Source organism: Hirundo rustica, chromosome Z (assembly GCF_015227805.2).
Source record: "Hirundo rustica isolate bHirRus1 chromosome Z, bHirRus1.pri.v3, whole genome shotgun sequence".
NCBI classification, from domain to species: Eukaryota; Metazoa; Chordata; class Aves; order Passeriformes; family Hirundinidae; genus Hirundo; species Hirundo rustica.
Genome location: NC_053488.1, coordinates 4230831 through 4252211, shown reverse-complemented (window position 1 = coordinate 4252211; position 21381 = coordinate 4230831). Strand labels below are relative to the sequence as shown.

The window sequence follows — 21381 nt, the reverse complement described above, 5'->3', positions numbered from 1 at the left end:
TCCCACAGCATTCTGCTGGAGAAACAGGCAGCTCATGGCTTCATGGGTGCACTGTTTACCATGTAAAAAAAAAAAGTGTCAGGATGCCCTGGCCCAGAGAATGATAGTGAATGGAGTTGCATCCAGCTGGTCACCAGTGGTGTTCCCCAGGGCTCAGTACTGGCAACAGTTCTGTTTAATATCTTTATTGATGAATGTGGGGATCAAGTATACCCTCGCTAAGTTTGTGGATGACACCAGTCTGGGTGGGAGTGCTGATCTGCTGGAGTTCAGGAAGGCTCTGCAGAGGGATCTGCACAGGCTGGATCATGGGCTGAGGCCGATGGTGTGAGGTTCAACAAGGCCCAGGGCTGGGTCCTGCCCTTGGGTCACAACAACCCCAGGCAGCTCCACAGGCTGGGGCAGAGTGGCTGGAAAGCTGCCCACAGGAAAAGGAGCTGGGGGTGCTGGTGACAGGGACTGAACAGGAGCCAGCAGTGCCCAGGTGGCCAAGAAGGCCAGTGGCATCCTGGGCTGTGCCAGCAATGGTGTGGCCAGCAGGAGCAGGGCAGGGATTGTCCTCCTGTACTGGACACTGGTGAGGCCACACCTCAAATCCTGTGTTCTGTTCTGGGCCCCTCACTCCAAGAAAGTTATGGAAGTGCTGGAGTGTGTCCAGAGAAGGGCAACAGAGCTGGGGAAGGGTCTGGAGCACAAGACTTGTAATAAGTGTCTGAGGGAACTGGGATTGTTTAGCCTGGAGAAAAGGAGCTTCAGGGTAACATTATCCCTCTCTACAACTGCCTGAAAGGAGGTTGTAACCAGGTGGGTGTTTATTTGCCTCTTCTCCCAGGTAACAAGTGACAGGACGAGAGGAAATGGCCTCAAGTTGTTCCAGGGGGAAAACCTCTTCACAGAAAAGGTGGTCAAGAACAGAACCAGGCTGCCCACAGAAGTGATTGAGTCACCATCCTTGGAGGTATTTAAAAGATGTGTAGATGTGGTACTTACGGACATGTTGTTGTGGTGGATTTGGCTGTTAATGGCTGAACTGGAGGATCTTAAAGGTCTTTTTTAATGAAAGTCTTCTGATTCTATGACTCTAGAAGGAGAAGAAAAAAAGTAGAAGCATGATTTAAGATGAACCAAAATTTATAACCAATGTTTTAGATGAAGCACACATTCAGATGAAGTTCCCCATAGGATCAGTGGAACATAAAATTTTGTCAGAAAAAAATTATTAGTCTCTCTCATTACACTGTATCATCAGATATACTCAGAGCAGTTTTAGGTGTCAGTTACTCTGGAGTCCCAGGAGTTTTGTTGACATCAGTTCTATATTTAGTTTTATAGTGATGATTTTGCCCACCTGTTTAGAAACAAACAAACAAACAAACAAAAAAATCTTAGATAAACCCCATTAAACTGAATGTAATTTGGAGAGTTGTCAAATGTCTTTCCTCCCCCAGGTCTGCCAGGCAAATATCTCTATGATTAAAACAAAGAAAATAAATTAATCTCCGCCTTCTTATTACAATACAAAGTGCGAGTAGCCAGGAAACATGGCGCAAAACCTGATGGTACACAGTGTCCTCAGATCACTTGGCCATTGTTTTCTCTCACAGCAGCACATGTTAATGATACAAAGAAGTTTAACGTTTTTTGGCTCTGGCTTTTCATGTCACAACCATAATAAATGTGCATATTATTGTTTGTATTGCCATATCCTTTAGATGCACCGCCAATTTCTAGAGCCTGCTCATGCACAGCCAAGGACAGAATTTTGCCCACAGACAGACTGAATTAAATTAGGCAGAAAAATTGCCATACTGATTAATCTGTGACGTAGTGTGTCACAGTACAGAGTGTTTATGTTGTATAAATGTTGTGTGGGTCAAATCTGATGCAGGAAGACCAGAGCTTTTTTTTGTTTTTCACTTTCAAAGTTAATTCTGCTTCAAAAGGCCTTTGTCTCATACGGAACTAAGAAATCCTTAGTTGTATTTATTTTAAAAACCCAACAACCTTCAAAACAATAAAATGGTCACTAGATTGTTAAAATCAGAAGAACAGGAAGAAATAAGCAGACTTAGGGTTTCTTTTGCTTATTTTAAGGAATTTGGGCCACAGAAGAAAATTGAATATGATGAAGAACGAAGAAACAAGTTTTAATGTGGAAAATGCCCAAGCCTCTCCCTTCTCCCGCTGCCTGCAGCCGCTCAGCCCCATTACAAAGCCACACAGAGCAACTCAATTTGATGAAGAATTCAGAACACACCTCTCACATTTCCGCTATGGTCCTTCTCCTCTTGAAAACATAGAAGCATTACAAGGGTCCTTGGAAGGAGGGTCTCGTAAACGCAAGAGCATGCCAACAAAAGTGCCTCCTCCCATCACCCTTGAGGACTCCTCATCATCACCAGAGAGGCCTGAAGATCACAATGACATAGGGTCTTCAAGTCTCCCCTTGGTGTTCCAACAACCAGCTCAGCCCAAGTACAGTTCCCAGATGATTGACCTCTGCAACTTTGGTTTTCAATTCTACAGAACTCTGGAGCATTTTGGAGCCAAACCCATTAAGCAAGAACCGGTGAAGCCTAACATGGCATGGTCCAGTAGCCCACCATTCATGCAGGCTCCTTACCCTTATTATCCTAAAGTCCACCCTGGCTTAATGTTTCCTTTCATTGTACCACCAAACTTTCATTTCAGGAACCCTTTTCAAATGAAAAGACCCCCAGAACCACCCTTCAGGAGGGCTGAAGTAAGAGAAAGTGGTGAAAACAAGCAGAAAGTGGAAAGAGTAGACGTCAACCTTCAGATAGATGACAGCTACTATGTTGATGTGGGGGGCGAACAGAAACGCTGGCAATGTCCCATGTGCGAGAAGTCCTACACATCCAAGTACAATTTGGTCACCCATATCTTGGGTCACAGCGGCATTAAGCCGCATGCTTGCACCCGGTGTGGCAAGCTTTTCAAGCAGCTCAGCCACTTGCACACGCACATGTTGACGCACCAGGGCACTCGGCCGCACAAGTGCCAGGTGTGCCACAAGGCTTTCACCCAGACCAGCCACCTTAAGAGACACATGATGCAGCACAGTGACATCAAACCTTACAACTGCAGGATCTGCGGCAGGGGTTTTGCCTACCCCAGTGAGCTGAAAGCACATGAGTCTAAGCACGAGAGCGGACGAGAGAACATTTGTGTGGAGTGTGGTCTGGACTTTCCAACTCTGGCCCAGCTGAAGAGACACCTGACCACCCACCGTGGCCCTATACAGTACAATTGCACCGAGTGTGATAAGACCTTCCAGTACCCAAGTCAGCTGCAAAACCACATGATGAAGCACAAAGACATCCGCCCGTACATCTGCACTGAATGTGGCATGGAGTTTGTGCAGCCCCACCACCTGAAGCAACACTCCCTGACTCACAAGGTAAGCTGGCTCTCGCCTTGCATCTGAAGATAGCACGATGATAATCCAGGCTAATAAAGATTAATATAGGTACCTCCTCGGAAATATGCCTCTTGGCAGCTGCAGAGGCTCACGCAGGAACCCCAGCACTGCTGGCTGTTGCGTCAGCCAGATGTCTTCGTCAGCCTAAAGATGACATGCAAGCCCCACTTTGTCATAAGCAGGAATTTGATTAAACCCCTGTATCACTTTCCCAAACTGGAATTACATCTCTCTGTTTCCTGGGGTTTTTTTTCAGAATAACCTTCTGTAAAATTTTGCAGAGCTGTATAACCAGCTCCCAATCCCAAGATTTTAAAAGATTTTTTAACTTAAAGCCGGCTCTGATACTTTGTTCACTTAATTATGAAGCACATGGGTTTGTAGTGGACTGCGGCAAAAAAAAAAAAAAAAAAAAAAAAAAAAAAAAAAAAAAAAAAAAAAAAAAAAAAAAAAAAAAAAAAAAAGTTATTACTCATCAGATTTTAAGGAATCGTTATAATGAGACATTTAAAAAATAAAATAATGCTAAGAAAATTTCCCCTTTGTGCATATGTTATCCGGAATGCCAGTTAATAGAAATGGACGAGCAGGATCATAATCACAGCCAATTCATATCAAGTGGCAGTCTTGCCACTGCTGACAGTGGGGACAGCAGAGTCAGGCTAGGGTAGGGGAAAGCTTTGGAATGTTTCCGAAAAGATTGCTTCCAAAAATAGGAACAATGTAATTGCTCTATTCAATAATCTCTGAAATTGACTATCCATTTTTACAAAAATAATAAAGCAAGTCAAACCCTTTCACTTTAAAAAAAAGGTTGCTTCCAGATTTGCATATTTTTCCCTTAACATTTGAATTTTGGCTTTTACCTGAAAAGCATTAAAAACACAGAAAGCTACAGCACTTGAGTCTTATAGTCACATATTCTTTGAAAACCAGACAACCTCTACTTCTGCATTCGCTTTTTCTTTTCTGCTTCATGCTTATAATTTCTGTTCTTTTTGGAGATTCCCTGGTCTTTGGATTTACCATGCAAGATTCCACTAATTGAAGACTTGGTAGGTTTTTTTTGTCACAGGAAACGAAATGCCCCTGAGCCTGAGAACTTCTACCTCTTTGTCCACAGCCGCAGGTGGATTCAGCTGTGAATATAATTTATAGTACTTAGCAAGTAAATACAGCCTCATATCAGATGAGCAGACACTTGAAACTGCTGATGATGTTCAGTTTTAGTTTTGTAATTAACTTTGAAAACCTCTGTAAATAATTTCACATCTTCTTAAAGAAAGCCTGTGGAAGGGGTAATTGCTCTCAGCACCTCACTAGTAAATCCTTATTGCCTTCAACAAGTTTAACTCTTAAGCTGTTTAGCAGCAAATTCTTTGATTTTCATAGTATTTAAACCACTGTTTGAGAAGCTGACAGACCACACCAGTGGTCAAGAGTATTGAATTATGCAGAAGTTAATTGAGTGGATAGCATAAAAAGTGATATAAATGTTCTGTAAACCTCATTTAAAATGAAATCATTCCATTTCTGTTACTGGAAACCCCACTAAGAATAAACATGTTTTCCTCTCTGCAATAAATGTAAGATGTATAATCTTTTTGGGTGATATTTCTTGACTACTCTCAGTTACTTTGATTATTTTCCGTAATTGTCTTCAAAATAGAGCTGTGCCTTTTTCATAATCCAGTCACATTCAATTATTAAAGGCAAGTACTACTTTAGTCTTTTAATTTGTGGGCTTTTATCCCTGGTCAGTAATTTTATACGTTTGATCAATTCTTGACTTAAGCAGCAGAGCAGGAGAGGGAAGCTCTGACACTGATTATATCTGATTGATTTGTAAACAGACTTCATGATTTCCTTAAGCTTACATTTTGTTTTACTTCTCTGATTCTCAGAAGCTTGTAAGAATTTGTCAGGAGAAAATACATAAGTACCTTGAAAAATGTTAAAAAATAAATAATTTATTATCAACTTTGCTAATGCAGAATGAATAATTCATAAGCTGCTGTACTGATGACTAAATTACCTAGAAAAACTTCCATCTACAGAATTTTTTTCTTTTCTTTCAGGGTGTGAAAGAGCACAAGTGTGGAATTTGCGGCCGGGAGTTTACCCTGCTGGCCAACATGAAACGACATGTCCTGATCCACACCAATATCAGAGCCTATCAATGCCATTTGTGCTTCAAGAGCTTTGTGCAAAAGCAGACTCTCAAGGCCCACATGATTGTTCACTCTGATGTCAAACCCTTTAAATGCAAGGTAAGTGCGTTTGCTGGCAGAGGCATTAACCTACAATGTATTTCTCTGATGTTATCATCTTATGATATGGTAGAATTAGAAAAACAAAACTTGCTGACACATGCTGCAGTTGCATTCAAAAGTTAGCATAAACCAGTCTGATTTTCTTTCTTTATTTTTATCGTTCTGCTGATGTAGCACAAAATAATGGAGGTAAATACTTGTGCTTTACTCCCTTTCCCTTCAACATCATTCATCCTCACGCAGTTTTGGGGGTTTTTTGCCTTGTGATTGTTTAAGGGCCACAGAGGTTTTAGGACAATAAACACATCTGAACTTTGCTTAGTACAACCATCCAAACAGAAGTTTAATGCTTAGTAGCTTGAAATACTGACAAAAATCAGTCAGAAATCAAGCCATGGACCCTGCAGAGGATCATGGAAAGGCAGCAGCCAAAACTTCACACAGTGATGCTATGCAACAGTTCGAGAAAGGAGTCAGAAAAACCCACAGCAGAATAAAATTACAGAAGGGATTTGAATGGTCCAAGTGTGATTACCAGATTGAAATTCAGGGCAGCATATCAGTATGGATACAAAAGAGCCTCTGAGACAACCTGGCCTTTCTACAACCCCGTGCAAATTCCAGGTTGCTGCTTCCCCCAGCACTGGAGGCTGACATTCCCTTTCCATCCTCTCTTCTTCTCCCTCCCCATAAACCTTTTAGATTTCATTGACCCTGTTTACTTCTAATATATTTCTTATGAATTACTCATATCTATATTCTTAGTCAGTATTGGATGCTATGTATGTTCTTTTGCTGCTTATCTGATTCATTACTATAATCATACCTTGTGAAGCCAAAGGTTGTACATTTTTTCCCCACTTTAATTTGTTTTAAAATGGCTGTAAATACAGAGGGGGGCATATTATCCAGCTTGTGCATGAGTAACTGAAGACTGATTTGGAAGCAATTTCTAGAATTCTTCCATCCTACATCTTTATGGTATTGAATATGTTCCTAAAAGGAACATTTCATGAAAATGCAGAGATGGATGAAAATTTTTCAATGGAATTATTCTGCCTTGAAAAAATGTAGACTTTCAAAATATCATAGGAATATATGATATTCAGTGCTAGTTTTAGTGAGAAAATGTCAAAACAAATCTTTCTGACTTCATAATTTAGCTTTGTTAACTTAAAAAAAAATTATTTTTGAAAACTAGCAGCAAAGTCTTCCAACTTCAGTGTTTTTTTTTTTTAAAATTTATGTCTCATGAAAATAGTATTTTGTGTAGTAGTGCTTACATTATTCTATGTTGATAAAAAATTATTTTACTGAAATTCTTAGAGTGTAACATGTCAGGTCTGGTGGAGGTTTTAATTCTTTGAGAACATATGCAAACCTGCCTTTTTGTTCCCATTTGGATGAAGTCCTCCTCTGACTCCTCCAACTTCAGAAAAGAAATTCAATTTTTGGATCAGATTTTGTGGGTGCAGTATGTGGATCCACATGACTTTTTGGATACGTGCAGTTTAGCTGTAAGGTTGTGTCCAGCTCAGTGTTTGATGATGACAGACCATTGAAACTTGGAGAGGGCAGTAGTTGGGACTGGGAAACGGAGTATCACCAGTATGTTTTCCAGACAGTAACAAAAGCTCTACAGGAACACCTGTTTTTCTTATTTTTTTTTTATTTTTCTGTCCCCACCCAGTGTTCCTATGAGGAAAGAAACAAGGGAGCACAGTGGATCTGTTTCTCATATGGCTGAAGGGGTATGAATCCACATCAGAGCCCCTTATAGTGAAGATTGCAACAATAAGCAGAGGCAGATTCAGGAATTGCTTTTTTGCATTAGGAACATCCTAACATTACCTCTCTGACAGAGCCCTCAAAGACTCTTGAAAGCAAATATTCCTGGCTGGTACTCGGAGGGTTAAGGCAATGACCAGATAGCAGCCTTTTGGCACCAAGCTCCTCCTCAGCAGAAGGAAGGATATAGCTGTATGAACAGCCTGCTTAACAATGGCTCACATGTCCCCGGGGAACTGCCTGCAAATAGATTTCATCTTGCTTTCTCTTGTACTTTTCAAAGCTTCCTGTTTTCTCACGGTCCTTTTGGACAGTTTACAGTCATTCTCCCTCTCCTTCTTTCTTTGAGGAAAGGAACACCCTTCTTCTGAAGAAAAAAAAAAAAAGAAGAAGAATGCAAGGGAAAGAGAGCACAGCAGTAGCCTTTATACTTCACCACATGCAGTGGTTTTCTTTACCTTTTTCTCACAGCAAAAGAAAACATGAGCTTTCCTATGTGTCTAATCACAGCTAAGCACATACTATCAGAAGTGAGGGCACAGCAAATAGTTGTCCCTTCTGTTTCCTCATCCAGCTGCAGCCTGGATCTCTGATTTTCCTCCGAGGAGTGAACTTGTCTGTAGTGTTTAAAGCCCTGAGCCCTTCTTGTCTTGTTTATTTCTCTTTAAGGAACAAAACCTGAAGGGTTGTGAAGGTATTCCACCAACTGGTGCAACAGCACTAATTCGGATTTGTAGAGAAAGGCTCCATGAAATTTACTGCTGCTTTTAGTGCTAAAGTAGTCGATGTTTCAGACCTGCATAAAAGGATGCAATGGATTTTTCTTCAGCCCAGACAAATATATGCAACAAGTGTTTTGAGCACAGCTTTTCACCCCATCTAAAAATATATGTTTTAAACAGGAGTGAAATCAAAGAAAATGTGAGAGAGAAGTACTTTGAGAAGAAACAGGTGACAAATCTAGAAGGAGATACTTCACATGCTGGCTTAGGAGGACAAAATTAAGGGTAGAACTAATGTAGACTTTTCCAGCGAACTATACTGAAGTCCATTTCCCCAACCAGTGCAACAAAGTCTGTTCAGCAGACTTGCAGCTGAGGTGTTCTCTTCAAGACTTTAATTATATTTTGTCTAAAGTAGACAGCCTGACGGAAAGTCTACAAGAAAACTGTGTTGTTCTTGATATCACAAGTTCCTTTGCATAAACTTCTCATCTCCTTGAGTGCTGTGGTGCACTGTGATGGGTTCTGCTGGAGCTCCTCCCATGCAACTGTTTTGGGGTCGTCTTTCACACTCTGCTCATCAGCGCTCACAAGGCTGTCATGTCAGAGAGAAAGAAAATCTTGTACAATCTTCTAGTTTGATCTGCAGACTCAGGCTCTTCCTTGAGCATTAGCTGTGTATTCCAGATAGGTTGGAGGTGCAGTCTTCCAGCATATGAATGAGAAACCTCATTCCTTTTATGTCTGGATCATAGATATCCATCTGGAAGGTGTCTCGTGCCTTTTTGAAATGACTGGTAAAACAGAGATTATGCCACAGAGACCCATCGTTCTGAAAAACAATTTTCCTATCTGCATTTCTTTAATTTTCCTGCCACACCTCTGCACTCTAGTACCATTTCCTCATGTCCTCAGAGGAGATTTCAGGACAAGAACGCATTACACGTCTCTAAAATGTGCCTGACTCCCGGAAGTGGAAAACTTATCAGAACTTTTATGCTTTAAAGAACTATGATTTACCAAGTCCCCATCTTTTCAGTATAGAGAAAAAGAAACAAATATTGCCTTGACAGAAAGCAATGAAATGCTCCTCCTAAATCAATTTTAATACTCAAGACTCTATAAAGATAAGGGTTTGCATGCAGTACTGAAGTCAGTCATCTACTCAACACCATTTTCCTTGGTTACCAGTTCAGACAGAGATGACCTAGCTCTAGGAAAGCAAGTTCTGGTGATAACATACGTCAGCCACAATCAAGCAGATTAACCAGAAGCCTTCAGCAAAGAGGTGTTAGAGAGATATTATTGTTGACATTGTCCTAGCAAGAGTAATCTCAACATGCTACAGGTGGTTCCAGCAGCTGTCAGGATACATTCAGCTGCTCTTACTGCTGTTACTCCTTGCAAATTCTCTGTGCTCATCAGTACTCTCAGTAGCAGACAAGAGTCTGTTTCCTCCCAGCACTTTCTGAGCTATTTTGTGGTTCCATCCTTTCTCTGTGTGTAAATAATACTGCATATTAACTTTCTTTGAAGGTGAAATATTCTTTCCTCAGTGGATGGACGACCCTTGGAAACTGCTAACTTACTTTTAAAAATTAATTATTCACTTTCAGTGGCTATTCTTTTTTTTTCCTACCAATGGTCTTGTCTAACACTTTGCTGACAAATTTTTTTGCTAAAATCACAGACAGATAAACACAAAAAATACATATGCTGCTGAAGTAAATAATTTTTATAAAGCAAGTGAAGGTTTTCAGACTCTTTCTTTTTACAGCACTAACTCAGTCATAGTTTTTTATTTTTAAACAGTACACTTGGTTATTTTTTTATTAATGAACGAATTCAATTATCCCCCAAGAGAGGGCTTAAAACACAAAGCATACTGTATTTTTTCTCCAAGTATCCTTTCATTATCTACATTTCATCCAGATATTCCAGGTGATGACTTTCTGAATTCACATCTACAAGTTCTGTACCAGTTCTTCTCTAATATCCAAATAAATAAAATTGTAATTCAGATTATATAAAAAAATATGATGGAGTCTTAGTAATTTCTATTTAGTATTTGTCTGCCAGATGGTTACTCTGCTAGATAAAGGTTTCAGTTACTCATTAATGGTGACTCTGGTTCATATAGTAATAAGAATAATTAAAAAAAATTAAAATCCAATGGTAAAACAAGTCAGGGGGAAAAAGAAAAAAAAGTAGAAAACAAGCACAGAAGTTTGTGGAGGATGGAAACAGCCACTTGAATGTGAATAAAATTATAAATCCTGATAAGGAAAGACCAGAAGACAAGTAAGACTGGATGCCTGTGATGTCAAACTCTCAGGTCTTAAGAATTCATAAGAGTCCAGACTACAAAAGGACCCATCTAAATAAACAAAAATGAATAAACCCCACCCTCATTGTTCCATCAAAGGCAAAACTGCACGATCAATGGCTTGAGCTGGCAGGAACATACTTCAGGGAAAGCTGAGTCATTCTTGCAGCCTCACGACAGTTTAAATTGCAGCTTATTCACCAGAGACTCTGAAACACTGGAGTTGATAAACAAATGATAGAAGAATCAGGGAAAAAAGGAGCGAGTAAGAAACACGGAAAAGTAAGGAATTGCTTTTTCTAACTTTAAGCAAAATATGCAGCCATTTCATTTCCATTTAAAGAGAAGTAATATTTTGCTTGACTGTTTTGCAGAAACCTTTAATTTATTTTATTTTATAATTCCATTTCCGCTTGACATTGTTCTTGATTAAAGGCTAAATGTATAAACTACAAATGGAATGGTTCACCAGGGCAGAAACTTGTATTTTGAATCTCATTCAAGTTAAGAGCCTTCCAGATTACTCCCTTAAGACCTCCTTACAACAACGTTGACTGCTTTTGAGGAATCCTTGACTATGTATGATGGTCAACCATATTAAAAAAAAATGTCAGCAGTTCAGAATGCCTTAGACACTCAACCATATATTTTTGCCTGCAGGATTTTTGCCTGGGACTTTGAAAAACATATTGCAGTCAAAACCTGCCAGGCTTTAAGTTGAAAAGTCTAGGTCCTATTCCCTTTAAAAATGTTGTCATTGAAATTACTGCTTCAAACTAATAATTTTTATTTTTACCATTTTTACAGCTGTGTGGAAAGGAGTTTAACAGAATGCACAATTTAATGGGACACATGCACTTGCACTCAGACAGTAAGCCATTTAAGTGCCTCTACTGTCCCAGCAAATTCACCTTGAAGGGGAACCTCACCAGGCACATGAAAGTCAAACATGGGGTCATGGAAAGAGGATTTCACTCTCAAGGTAATAATTTTCAGCAAGATTACTCTCAGTGAGATCTGAATATGCATATCGGTAAACACAAATGGTCTTTGTACTACAGATCCACAAACCAGTGCCACAGATCTAATGCTATTGCAAGGGATAGAATCCCATAAGCCTGTGAAGCTGTTATTAGCTGTATTACTATAGCATTACATATCAGTGTTACATGTCCAAAATAAATCATAAATTAATCCCAAACTGACAGAAAAAGAAAATCTGAAAGGATGCTTATGGTCCTTTCTCACTGCTTATTGGATTCTGGTCTGGAACAGGGGTGGAATCCTCAATGGGTCTACATCCAGGAGCTGTGGCAGTCATTCTGTACTGTATTGGCATAGCTGGTGTCAGGTGAAGGGCATAGGCTCAAGGTCCCATTTACAAGGAAGCGCATGAACAGGAGGGGCCACTCCTCAAAGTATAAGCCCCACAGTATAAGGATTTTTAACTACCCAGGGCACCCTGCAAAATATTTCCTGTCTGCCATCTACCACATACACTTCCTGAAGTCATCCTCATGTACACGGATCAATGCTATCTAAAGAAGTGGGGGAATTAGAGAGAATTTTTGAGGGTTTGGGTATCCAATACATGTTTTTTGAGATTTCACAGAAATATAATTCTTTAATGGGCAAGATGTCTTGGTGTTCCTCATATTCAAGATTTAGGGCGGCTTATCATGTGTGTAAAACCCTTACTCTAATGACATTTGGTGTAAAATTTTGGAAGATCCTAATGGCTAACGAAATGTGTGCTTTTCCTGTAAATCTACAGTATCATGCTTGTTAGATGATTGCTTGTAGTTGGAGATCTCCTAGGAGTTTTCGTTGCACAGGGATTCTGCAGCCCTTGAGGCTTTTCAGACACAAGAAAATTTGTGAGGTCTGATGCCTGTTTATGAATCATTTTAACAAATACACCTTGTTCCAAAATAATGTCTGGTATCTAGTGAGACTGCACAGATCCATCAGAAACTGGATTCAATTACTGAGGGGAAAATAAAAAACAAAGAAAACAAAAGCAAGTAAAATAGTGACTTCCATAGGTATTTGCTCTTGGGTGAAATCCTCACCTTGTACTGTCACTAGTCCTTAACGAGGCTGGTCCATGCCTGCAGTATCCGAATTCTTTTAAATACATCCCAATGATATTTGGAGCATATTTGAGTCTACAGATACCTCTTGGATAATCTGTATTTCCAGCAAGAGGGACAAATACTAAGACAAACCAGATCCAGGATTAGATGCATATTTATATGCATTGCTCAAAATCACCATTTGTTTATAATGATTTCCTCAACCTGAAGCACTATCTAGTGCACAGAGATTTTCAGTTGATTGTTTCTCAATTAACTGAAGTTTGTTGGATCAACTGAGTTTATTTCTTAATCAACAGAACTAAAGTGTATGAAAGGGGAAAAATTGAGGAGAGTCATAGACTGTTGAGACTGTTGTCCTTCCATTTTTAAAGTATTAACTTTGAACCAAAGTGTCCAAAGAACAAACACATTTCCAGGATTTTAGTCTCTCCCACTCCTCTGAAAAATAAGATACAAATCTTGGGACTTGGATTATGGACTGTGATGCTTTAGATCCAAGATTTCTTAAAAAAAAAAAAAAAAAGAAGAATAAGAAGGAGGAAGTGAGTAGGTTGATTGTCTGAACTCAGTTTACAAAAGTCCAGACCATTTCATTTTTCTTCCCAGCTGCATCATCCACAGTCTGGCTGTACAAAACATTGTTTCGTGTGTCCTAACCTGGCTGTGAAGTGTATACAACAGCACTCCTTTTTGCAGCATCTTGAAGGAGATGCCACGAGATATAAATAGCGAACAACTTGGAGATAGATGGATGAAAGACAAAAGTAAAATATGAAATACAAAGACACCTCAGATTTTGTTTCTTAGCCATGTATCAAGTAGTAAAATTTCCTATGTATAATTTTTTTTCCTTTTCTCCTCCCCTCAATCCACTACAAGGCTTTGGAAGAGGAAGGATTGCTCTGTCCCAGACAAATGTCTTGAGAAGCTTGGAACAGGAAGAGCCATTTGATCTTTCCCAGAAAGGCCAAGGGAAGGGAATCTCATTTCATTCTGATGGCGAGAGTGCCAAGGGGAGCTCGTGCCAGGAAGAGGAGGAAGACAACTGCTACGAGGCAGAGCGGTACAGCCCTGCCATGTACCATCATGATGACAGCAAGCTGTACATGGCTCAAGATCTCTCTGGCAAGCCTGAGTGCATGATGAAGGACTTCAGAGAGTCCTACTGCAGTGAGAAGGAAGAGGTGTCAAGTGAGGGAGGACTGGGGAAGAGAATAGGAAATTCAGACAAAGAGGAGAGACGTGGAGAGGGAGAGCTTGCAAACAACAAAGAACATCTCAGCTTTAGGTCCTTTGAAAAGGCCAGACTTGGTCACTCTCTCTCTGATTACTTGTATTTCAAGCACAGGAACAAGAGTTTGAAGGAATTGCTGGAAAGAAAAATGGAAAAACAAACAATGCTTATAGGCATTTAAAATGGACATTTCAAAACAGCTGGAAAATGGTAACCAGACAGATTTTTAACACGAATTGTAAGCTACTAAAGCCTGGAAGTCTGTAGTAGTATTTAGAAATAAATAAGCCAAATTATTAAAAATAATTTAGGGTAAAACACATACATTACAAGAATAAAGCAGCTTGAGGTCACCAAGAAATGAAATAGATATTGAAAAATAACAGTTTTATATTTATCCATTTAATGTATAACAGACAATGGGTTGGGTACAGAAGTTTACTTCCTATTATATGGGGATAGATACTTACATGCAATTTTCTACTTAGCAGAAAGCAACATACTTTAGCATCTGATTTATTATCTGACTAAATATATATGAACACTTCTAACCATATCTCAAAATATCTGAGAATACAAAATATTTCACATTATAAACCAGAGTACTATTAAACATGGCATGCATGAAAATGCTGTCAACATTCAGAACTAACACCGTCCAAATACTTTTAATTACTGAAGTGACTCTTAGTTCAACTACTTACAATGAGAAATGGGAAACAAATCATTAAGAAATACTAATGTCTTGGGAGGCAGTAAAGGACAGTTCTGTAAGGCTTTGAAAGGAGTGGAATTCATAACAAAAGCTAATCCTCTGGCACAAGGAATGTTCATGTTTTGCAGTGTTTCAGCCAGTATGGGAGTATTCAGAAACTCTTGAAGTGAAATAGCATAGATTGTGTTGACATTTTTTTTTCTACTGCCTGCTCAGACCAATACATTTACTAGGGTGCATCAGCATGCAGCATTCACAATCTTACCATAGTTACATGTAACTCAGTATGAGTCACTTAAATGAAAAAATTATGCAGCTTTGCCATTTATCTCTTCAGTTTACCATGACTAGTAAGGACAATTTTGAAATACACAGATCCGATTTTGTTTCAGAATGTAAGAATCATCCTTATGGAATGAGCAGTACCTCACAGAGGAAGACCTTCCTCTTACCGGGGTCAGAAATCTTCTCTTATTAGACCTGATCAGTGAGCTGCAGCCCTTTCAGCCAAATTTCACTCATGCTGTTTTTATGGAGTCAAACTCAGCTTTTCATTCTCTGATTCCCATACAGTTTTAAGTCTATAACAAACCTGAAAAAAGCATATTCCATTAAACATTTAATTGCATGAATACTTTGAACAGCATATTAGTTCCTGCATCTTCAAGAAAGGCAAAAAGCCCTGAACCATCCTCTTGCTCACATGGAAATAAAAAAATTAAATTAATCATAAAACTTGTCCTATGTCCTTCAGACAACCCAGCTCAACAGGTTAAAATCCATGTGTGTGGTACATCTCTTTCAAATATCACCACCTTCTTCACTTACTTGCCAAGTTTTTGATTTGAAATGTGTTGCAATCGTGCTCTCTATACAGCAAGTTGTAATTAAATATAGTTATCTACCTATGGCTTGCTAAAACAAGTCATACAGCTGCAGCTCTCTGCCCCTGTAAGAAAACACACACCTTGCAAGTTAATGATCCTCACACCTACCAGTTAATCAGCAGGCGCAGGGCAAATTCCTCATTCCTCATATAAAACTGGATTTGTGTAGTCCAAGGCTGTTGGCAGTGTTTTCCTTTTTCAAGGCTCAAATGTTGCGTAACACATGCAGAAATTAATGCAGAAAAAGTTGATAAAAGAAAGAGTCACATTCAGGTGACTTAATCTTCTAAATTAACTCTATGTCTGATGTGCATCTATTTTTAAATAAAAAAAAAATTCTGCCACATTGAAGTGGAAGATAGGTCACTGTAAGCCTAGAATGTAAAAAGTCTTTGAAAGTGAGGTGTATTTTAGAGGTACCTAGTCATGTTTCTTCAGGGATGAACTGTTCTGTCATAAACATTCCTCTTCCTTGCTTTAGCTGTAAGACAATGCCTATTGAAAAAGGAGCCGTTTTTCTTTCAAGGAAGACTGTGGTTAAGCAAAAAAATTAGAAAAATTTTTGAATAACAAGTGAAACTGTACCCTTTCTTAGACTATAGGGGAAATGATCAGGTAGAAATTCAGCATGGTCTAGTAGATGGCCCCTCAGAAAAGGAAACAACTTCAGTTTACTTCTTGGCATTAGCTTGTCTCTGCCAGACAGATCTCCCATGTGAGCAGGGATGCAACCAAGAGCTGGGAGTCACTAACCCTTAGAATTACCTCCCTCTTGGTCGTGTGGTTTCCAACCATGCATGGTTCAAGATCAGTTTGCTCCACCTTTCCAGATATATTAGCTCCCACCATAAGAAGAACAAGCAAGGAATCAGGAATCTCTTGGCAGTTTCTAGAAAGGTGATCATGCAGGTGGTGGGAGTTTAGCAAGTCCTTCACTCCTGTGGTGTCTAAAACGGGAAAGTACACAGCCTTTCCATTGCAAAGTCTCGTCTGTTAATTGGAGAGTGTTATGGGACAGCCAGACAACTCTCATTAAGAAAGAAACAAAGTATTACGTATCAATTGCAGTCCAGACAAATGGAGCAAAGGAGATATTTTCAGCGGAGTTCAGCTCCCAGCCACTAATATCAAAGGATGTATTCCACCTGGGCTTCAGCAAAGCTTTTGATACTATCTCCCATGGCATCCTCCTGGAAAAGCTGGCAGCTCATGGCTCGAGCAGATGAACTCTTCATTTGGGTAAAAACCTGTCCATAAGGCTGGGCCCAGAGAGTGGTGGTGAGTGGAGAAAAGGGCAGTCAGCAGGCAGCCACCAGCGGTGCTCCTCAGGGGTCAGTACGGGATCCAGCCCTGTGTGACATCCTGATTAATCACCTGGATGAGGGGATTGAGCGCAGCCTCGGTCTGCTCACAGGTGACACCAGTCTGGGTGGGAGTGTTGATCTGCTGGAGTTCAGGAAGGCTCTGCAGAGGGATCTGCACAGGCTGGATCATGGGCTGAGGCCGATGCTGTGAGGTTCAACAAGGCCCAGGGCTGGGTCCTGCCCTTGGGTCACAACAACCCCAGGCAGCTCCACAGGCTGGGGCAGAGTGGCTGGAAAGCTGCCCACAGGAAAAGGAGCTGGGGGTGCTGGTGACAGGGACTGAACAGGAGCCAGCAGTGCCCAGGTGGCCAAGAAGGCCAATGGCATCCTGGGCTGTGCCAGCAATGGCAGCAGGGCAGGGATTGTCCCCATGTGCTGGGCACTGTTGGGGCCACACCTCAAATCCTGTGTCCAATTTTTGGCCTTTCACTCCAAAAAAAACATGGAAGTGCTGGAGCATGTCCAGAGAAGGGCAACAAGCCAGACAACATCCCTGGAGGTGTTAAAGAAATGACTGGATGTGGCACTTAGTCTAATTGACCAGGCGGTGATTGGTCAAAGGTTGGACTTAATGATTTTAGAGGTATTTTCTTACCTGAATGTTTCTGTGATTATGTGATTCTGCAGTTGCAAAAACTTTGTCTACTGGAAGCACTCGGTCCAGAGTTTCCTTTCCAGCCTTGTAGGAGAGTGTGCCAGGTGTGTCCTTAGGAAAGGAAATCACTGCAGACAGTTCTGGGTTGTCTAAATGGTTAATCCAAGCTCCTTCAACCACACTCACTGCAATCAATTTACCCACTTCTACAGCTGCAGTTCTCACTGGACCAGAAACACCTGACAGATACACACATACAGACAGATGGAAACCAGTCCCAGACTAGCAAGTCTCTTTGCAAGTCATTCACAACATGAACCCCTTTTCATCGCATTCTTTCTAGTAAGCAGAATATTTTTTCACAATGAGACATTGAGATTCTGCCCAGTCACAAAGTCATACTAAGCTAATTCTCAAACACATAAGTTTAATTCTTGTTAGAATAGTAAAAAACTCATCTAAAACTGTAAAGTATCAGTAAGAGAAATTACAAACAAAATTGTTTCTGAGGCAAGAAGACAGTGCCAAGTGACCCAAGCAAAGTGGTTAGGGGATGACAGTCCTCCCTCCTGTAGAACATTGTGCAAATGGGTCTAAAACACTTGTTATGGTGTCTTAGGGGCCTCAAGGGACAAATTAAAAGTGAAATAACAGCCTTTATTGTGAAGCACCTTGCTTTTCAAACATAAGTTATTTTCACACTATTTACATTGGCACCGCTTTGGGAACAGACAGTAACAGCCTTTGCTTTTTAATAGCTTTGAAAATGCTTTAGAGAAATTTGCTCTCATAATGAAGCTATTTCCCATTTGTAATTTTCAAGGGATTAGCTTCCTTATTTTGCCTTGTGTAGAGGCTCAGAAGTCCAATAGAGACATTGCCTGTGTCCTGGACATTGGGGGATATATTTTCTTCTTTTTCTCATTCCTAATGTGAGTTTATCTATTGTCTTCTAGCTATGTCCTGGAAAAAAAAAAATATTTATCTTACTATTATTCACTGTTATTTGGGTTTTCACTTTATGGGGCACATGAAACTAAAGCCCAGTCTCTACCACCTCTATATAAAAACACATCTGTACCATTTCCCTGCATTGTTTATGCAGCCTTGTTTCATCCTTTCAGAGAGCATTACAACAAATAAGAATGGCTACAAACTTGCACAGCTGAGATGATTCCAGGAGTCAGGTTGAGGAAAGATAAATTTGCCCTATCATAATGAGTTTGGGCAAGTGAAGGCATGTGGTTTGTTAAATTAGAGGCTTTTCTGATGTTAATGGCAGCAGGGAGAGTTCTGCAAGACATGCTGGAGTACGGAGTAAGTGGAGGAAAAGCCAAAATCTGGGCAAGTAAGGTTTAAGGGTGAAGAGAGGCGACGCATTTACAGGGAAAGCAAAGTTGTACGTGACCCTGGAACAAGGTGTTTTCAGTCTGGCCACGAGGACTGAGCCATCTCCTTGTGAAACTGAGTTTTCCTGGCTGCCAGACAGCCTTCAGCTTGCGACAGCAAAGACAGGTGCTCAGAAGCTCAAAGTATAAAATACTTTATGATAATATCATGAATAAAGTTTATCTTGTGCTGTTTCCTGTAAAACAAGTTACTGGAAAGACCACATAATGCACCCACCTTTTTACAACTCTGTGTTTTTCTACTACCTATCTTTTGATTTCTCTCTTCATATGGTGCTGCTGGACTCTGCTGTTTTGAGTGTACAGTTAAGAAGTAATATAAGTACCGTATTTATTATTCCTAGAAGTTTTAATGATTATTAACAGTTTTGAAAATGTCATGTCTGCTTAGCTGAACAAGATGTAACAGAGCTAACATTTTGTACTCCTAACAGATTTTGCAAATAATATGGTGCATATTTATTTCACTTAGAACATTGTGTTCCTATTTAAAGCCACAGCTCATGAAGTGAACCAACTATATGTGAATCTTCAGTTTCTGGCTTTCTATCTCAATAGCAAAACTATGTATGATGTATTGTATTAATTTAAGCAAATAAATATGTACTGGAGAAGCTGATGTACTTTGTATTGAAATGGATATGGAGTTCTTGGCATTCTAGGTATTTTATATTTGGTCTGACAAGGTCATTCCTCACTGGGCACCACTGTAGAGTGATTCTTGCAAAGAAAATGCTAATTCAATGATGGAGGGCTAGTTAGAAGACAAGAGCAGAAGAGCTGCCATGTCCTCTAAGGCAGAGAGATAATTTTACCATTACAGAAGACGCAGAGGACATTAAAAATGCTCTGGAGTCATTACGGTATTTGTCAGCTTGGCTTCAGACAAGCTAAGAGAAAAAGATCTTTTTCTCAGAGATTTTTTGAAGAACTGCATCATGTAAAAAGAGAGGGTAAAACAACCAGCGGTAAGGTAAGATTGAAGTTAAGAAAATAGAAATATCATTATACTTAGGGAATAAGCAGAAGATTGGAATAAGAGACTTAATGATACTTTTTCTAAAGGAAAGGGACACTTTTAAATACCAAATAACCTCTTGAATTTGTTTGTTTAAATGAGATCCTGATTGAATTGGCATCACCAGACTTCACAGAGAGCATTTCAAACTTTTTGAGCATAGAGAAAGCAACTGGAATGTTTGTATAACATAAATAATAAAAAAAAGATAGATATTCTCTTTCTAATTCTCAGATGTATATGCCTTAAAAAGTGGAAGAAAACTTATGCAAACACTAGAAAAACATACTGGAGGCAAAAAAAAACCCCACCAGAACTAAGCCTTTGTTCTCTTCCTCATTTTCTTTTGTTTTCCCTGATGCTTTGATGATAGGTAACAACTACTATTGGGATTACAGACTACCTCTACCTGAGGATATGTTGATATATGATAGCAGAGTGACCTAGTTCATTCCCATGTGACTCAATATCAGTGGATCTCGAAGCTTCTCCTTTGGCAGTCACAAAAATATGATTTATAAAAATATATGTTTGATATGTTTCACAAACTTGCTCTTAAGCTTAGTTCAAAACTGACCAATGTTCATTTAAGTTTTCACTTACATTTTCAAACTATCAGAAATTAAGTAGATGAGAAAGAGAGCCTCTCAAATGCTCCCAGGGGCATTTCTGTGGCACTAGTGACATGTTGAAAGGCCCAGAGTACCTAAAGGTATGGAGACAGCCAAATTAATATACAATCTCTCACCAAATTTGTCCCATTAATACACTCCTAGGCTCATGCAGTGTGGTACATCTAAATGTATTTGCCCTCTGGTTCATAAAGTGAAAATCCGATCAAATAACTCATGTAGGACCTCAGTGATTTCAGCATTTGCAAATGATGAAACACACTTCTCATGCTGCTTCTGTATAGGATAATGTGTGATATAATGGTGTATGCTGTATGATGAATCACATAGCACAGATTTTCCTAATGATTGCCTGTAATGAAAGTACAGCTGAATAGAGAAGAGATACATTATGAATGTCTTCTGGTGTCCCATCATTTTGATTACCCTCTCTGAGAAAATACATTAAATCTATCCCATCACAGAAATTACTTAATTTGTACGAAGCCAGGCTTTCCCTTTACTGAATTATTTCCTGTGCTGACATATTTCTTGTACTGGGAACATTTTATTCAATAGACCTTTATCAATTTACATCAGCAGTGAATGTTAGCTTGTGCTTTTGGATTTGGGATTCTGTGATCGTACTGCATTTTTTTTCAGTACTTAAATGCCTTACACTTCTGAATGGAAAATCACTGAGGAATAAATTGTGTTCTAGATGCTAATTAGCCAACTAAAAAATGGCTTGCAGTAAAACTGACAATGATGGAGTTGTGCGAAAATTGGAAATGTATTTCCACCTCGTGGAGAACTGTTATGAAATTAATGGAGATAGGAACTGTCTAAAAATGTCAGAGAAGGTGTCACATAAATGTCTCTTAAAGAAATGTCTCTT

At 39.6% G+C, this 21381-nt stretch overlaps 1 protein-coding gene across 1 annotated transcript; it reads left to right on the top strand.

Annotated features, from left to right (window-relative positions):
• The first annotated feature begins 836 nt into the window (after positions 1-836).
• On the top strand, positions 837-19466 carry ZNF366 (zinc finger protein 366). The gene is made up of 5 exons (XM_040090256.2): positions 837-958; positions 2095-3421; positions 5521-5712; positions 11359-11533; positions 13530-19466. The coding sequence occupies exons 2-5, from the start codon at positions 2123-2125 to the stop codon at positions 14063-14065; spliced, it is 2202 nt and encodes a 733-aa protein (XP_039946190.1). The 5' UTR covers positions 837-958; positions 2095-2122; the 3' UTR covers positions 14066-19466.
• The last annotated feature ends 1915 nt before the right edge of the window (positions 19467-21381 follow it).

Coding starts and splice junctions, on each gene's coding strand:
- ZNF366 (XM_040090256.2), top strand. CDS start 2,123: ATGATGAAGAACGAAGAAACAAGTTTTAATGTGGAAAATGCCCAAGCC. Junction 3,422..5,520: donor AACACTCCCTGACTCACAAG/GTAAGCTGGCTC, acceptor CTTTTCTTTCAG/GGTGTGAAAGAGCACAAGTG. Junction 11,534..13,529: donor AAGAGGATTTCACTCTCAAG/GTAATAATTTTC, acceptor ATCCACTACAAG/GCTTTGGAAGAGGAAGGATT.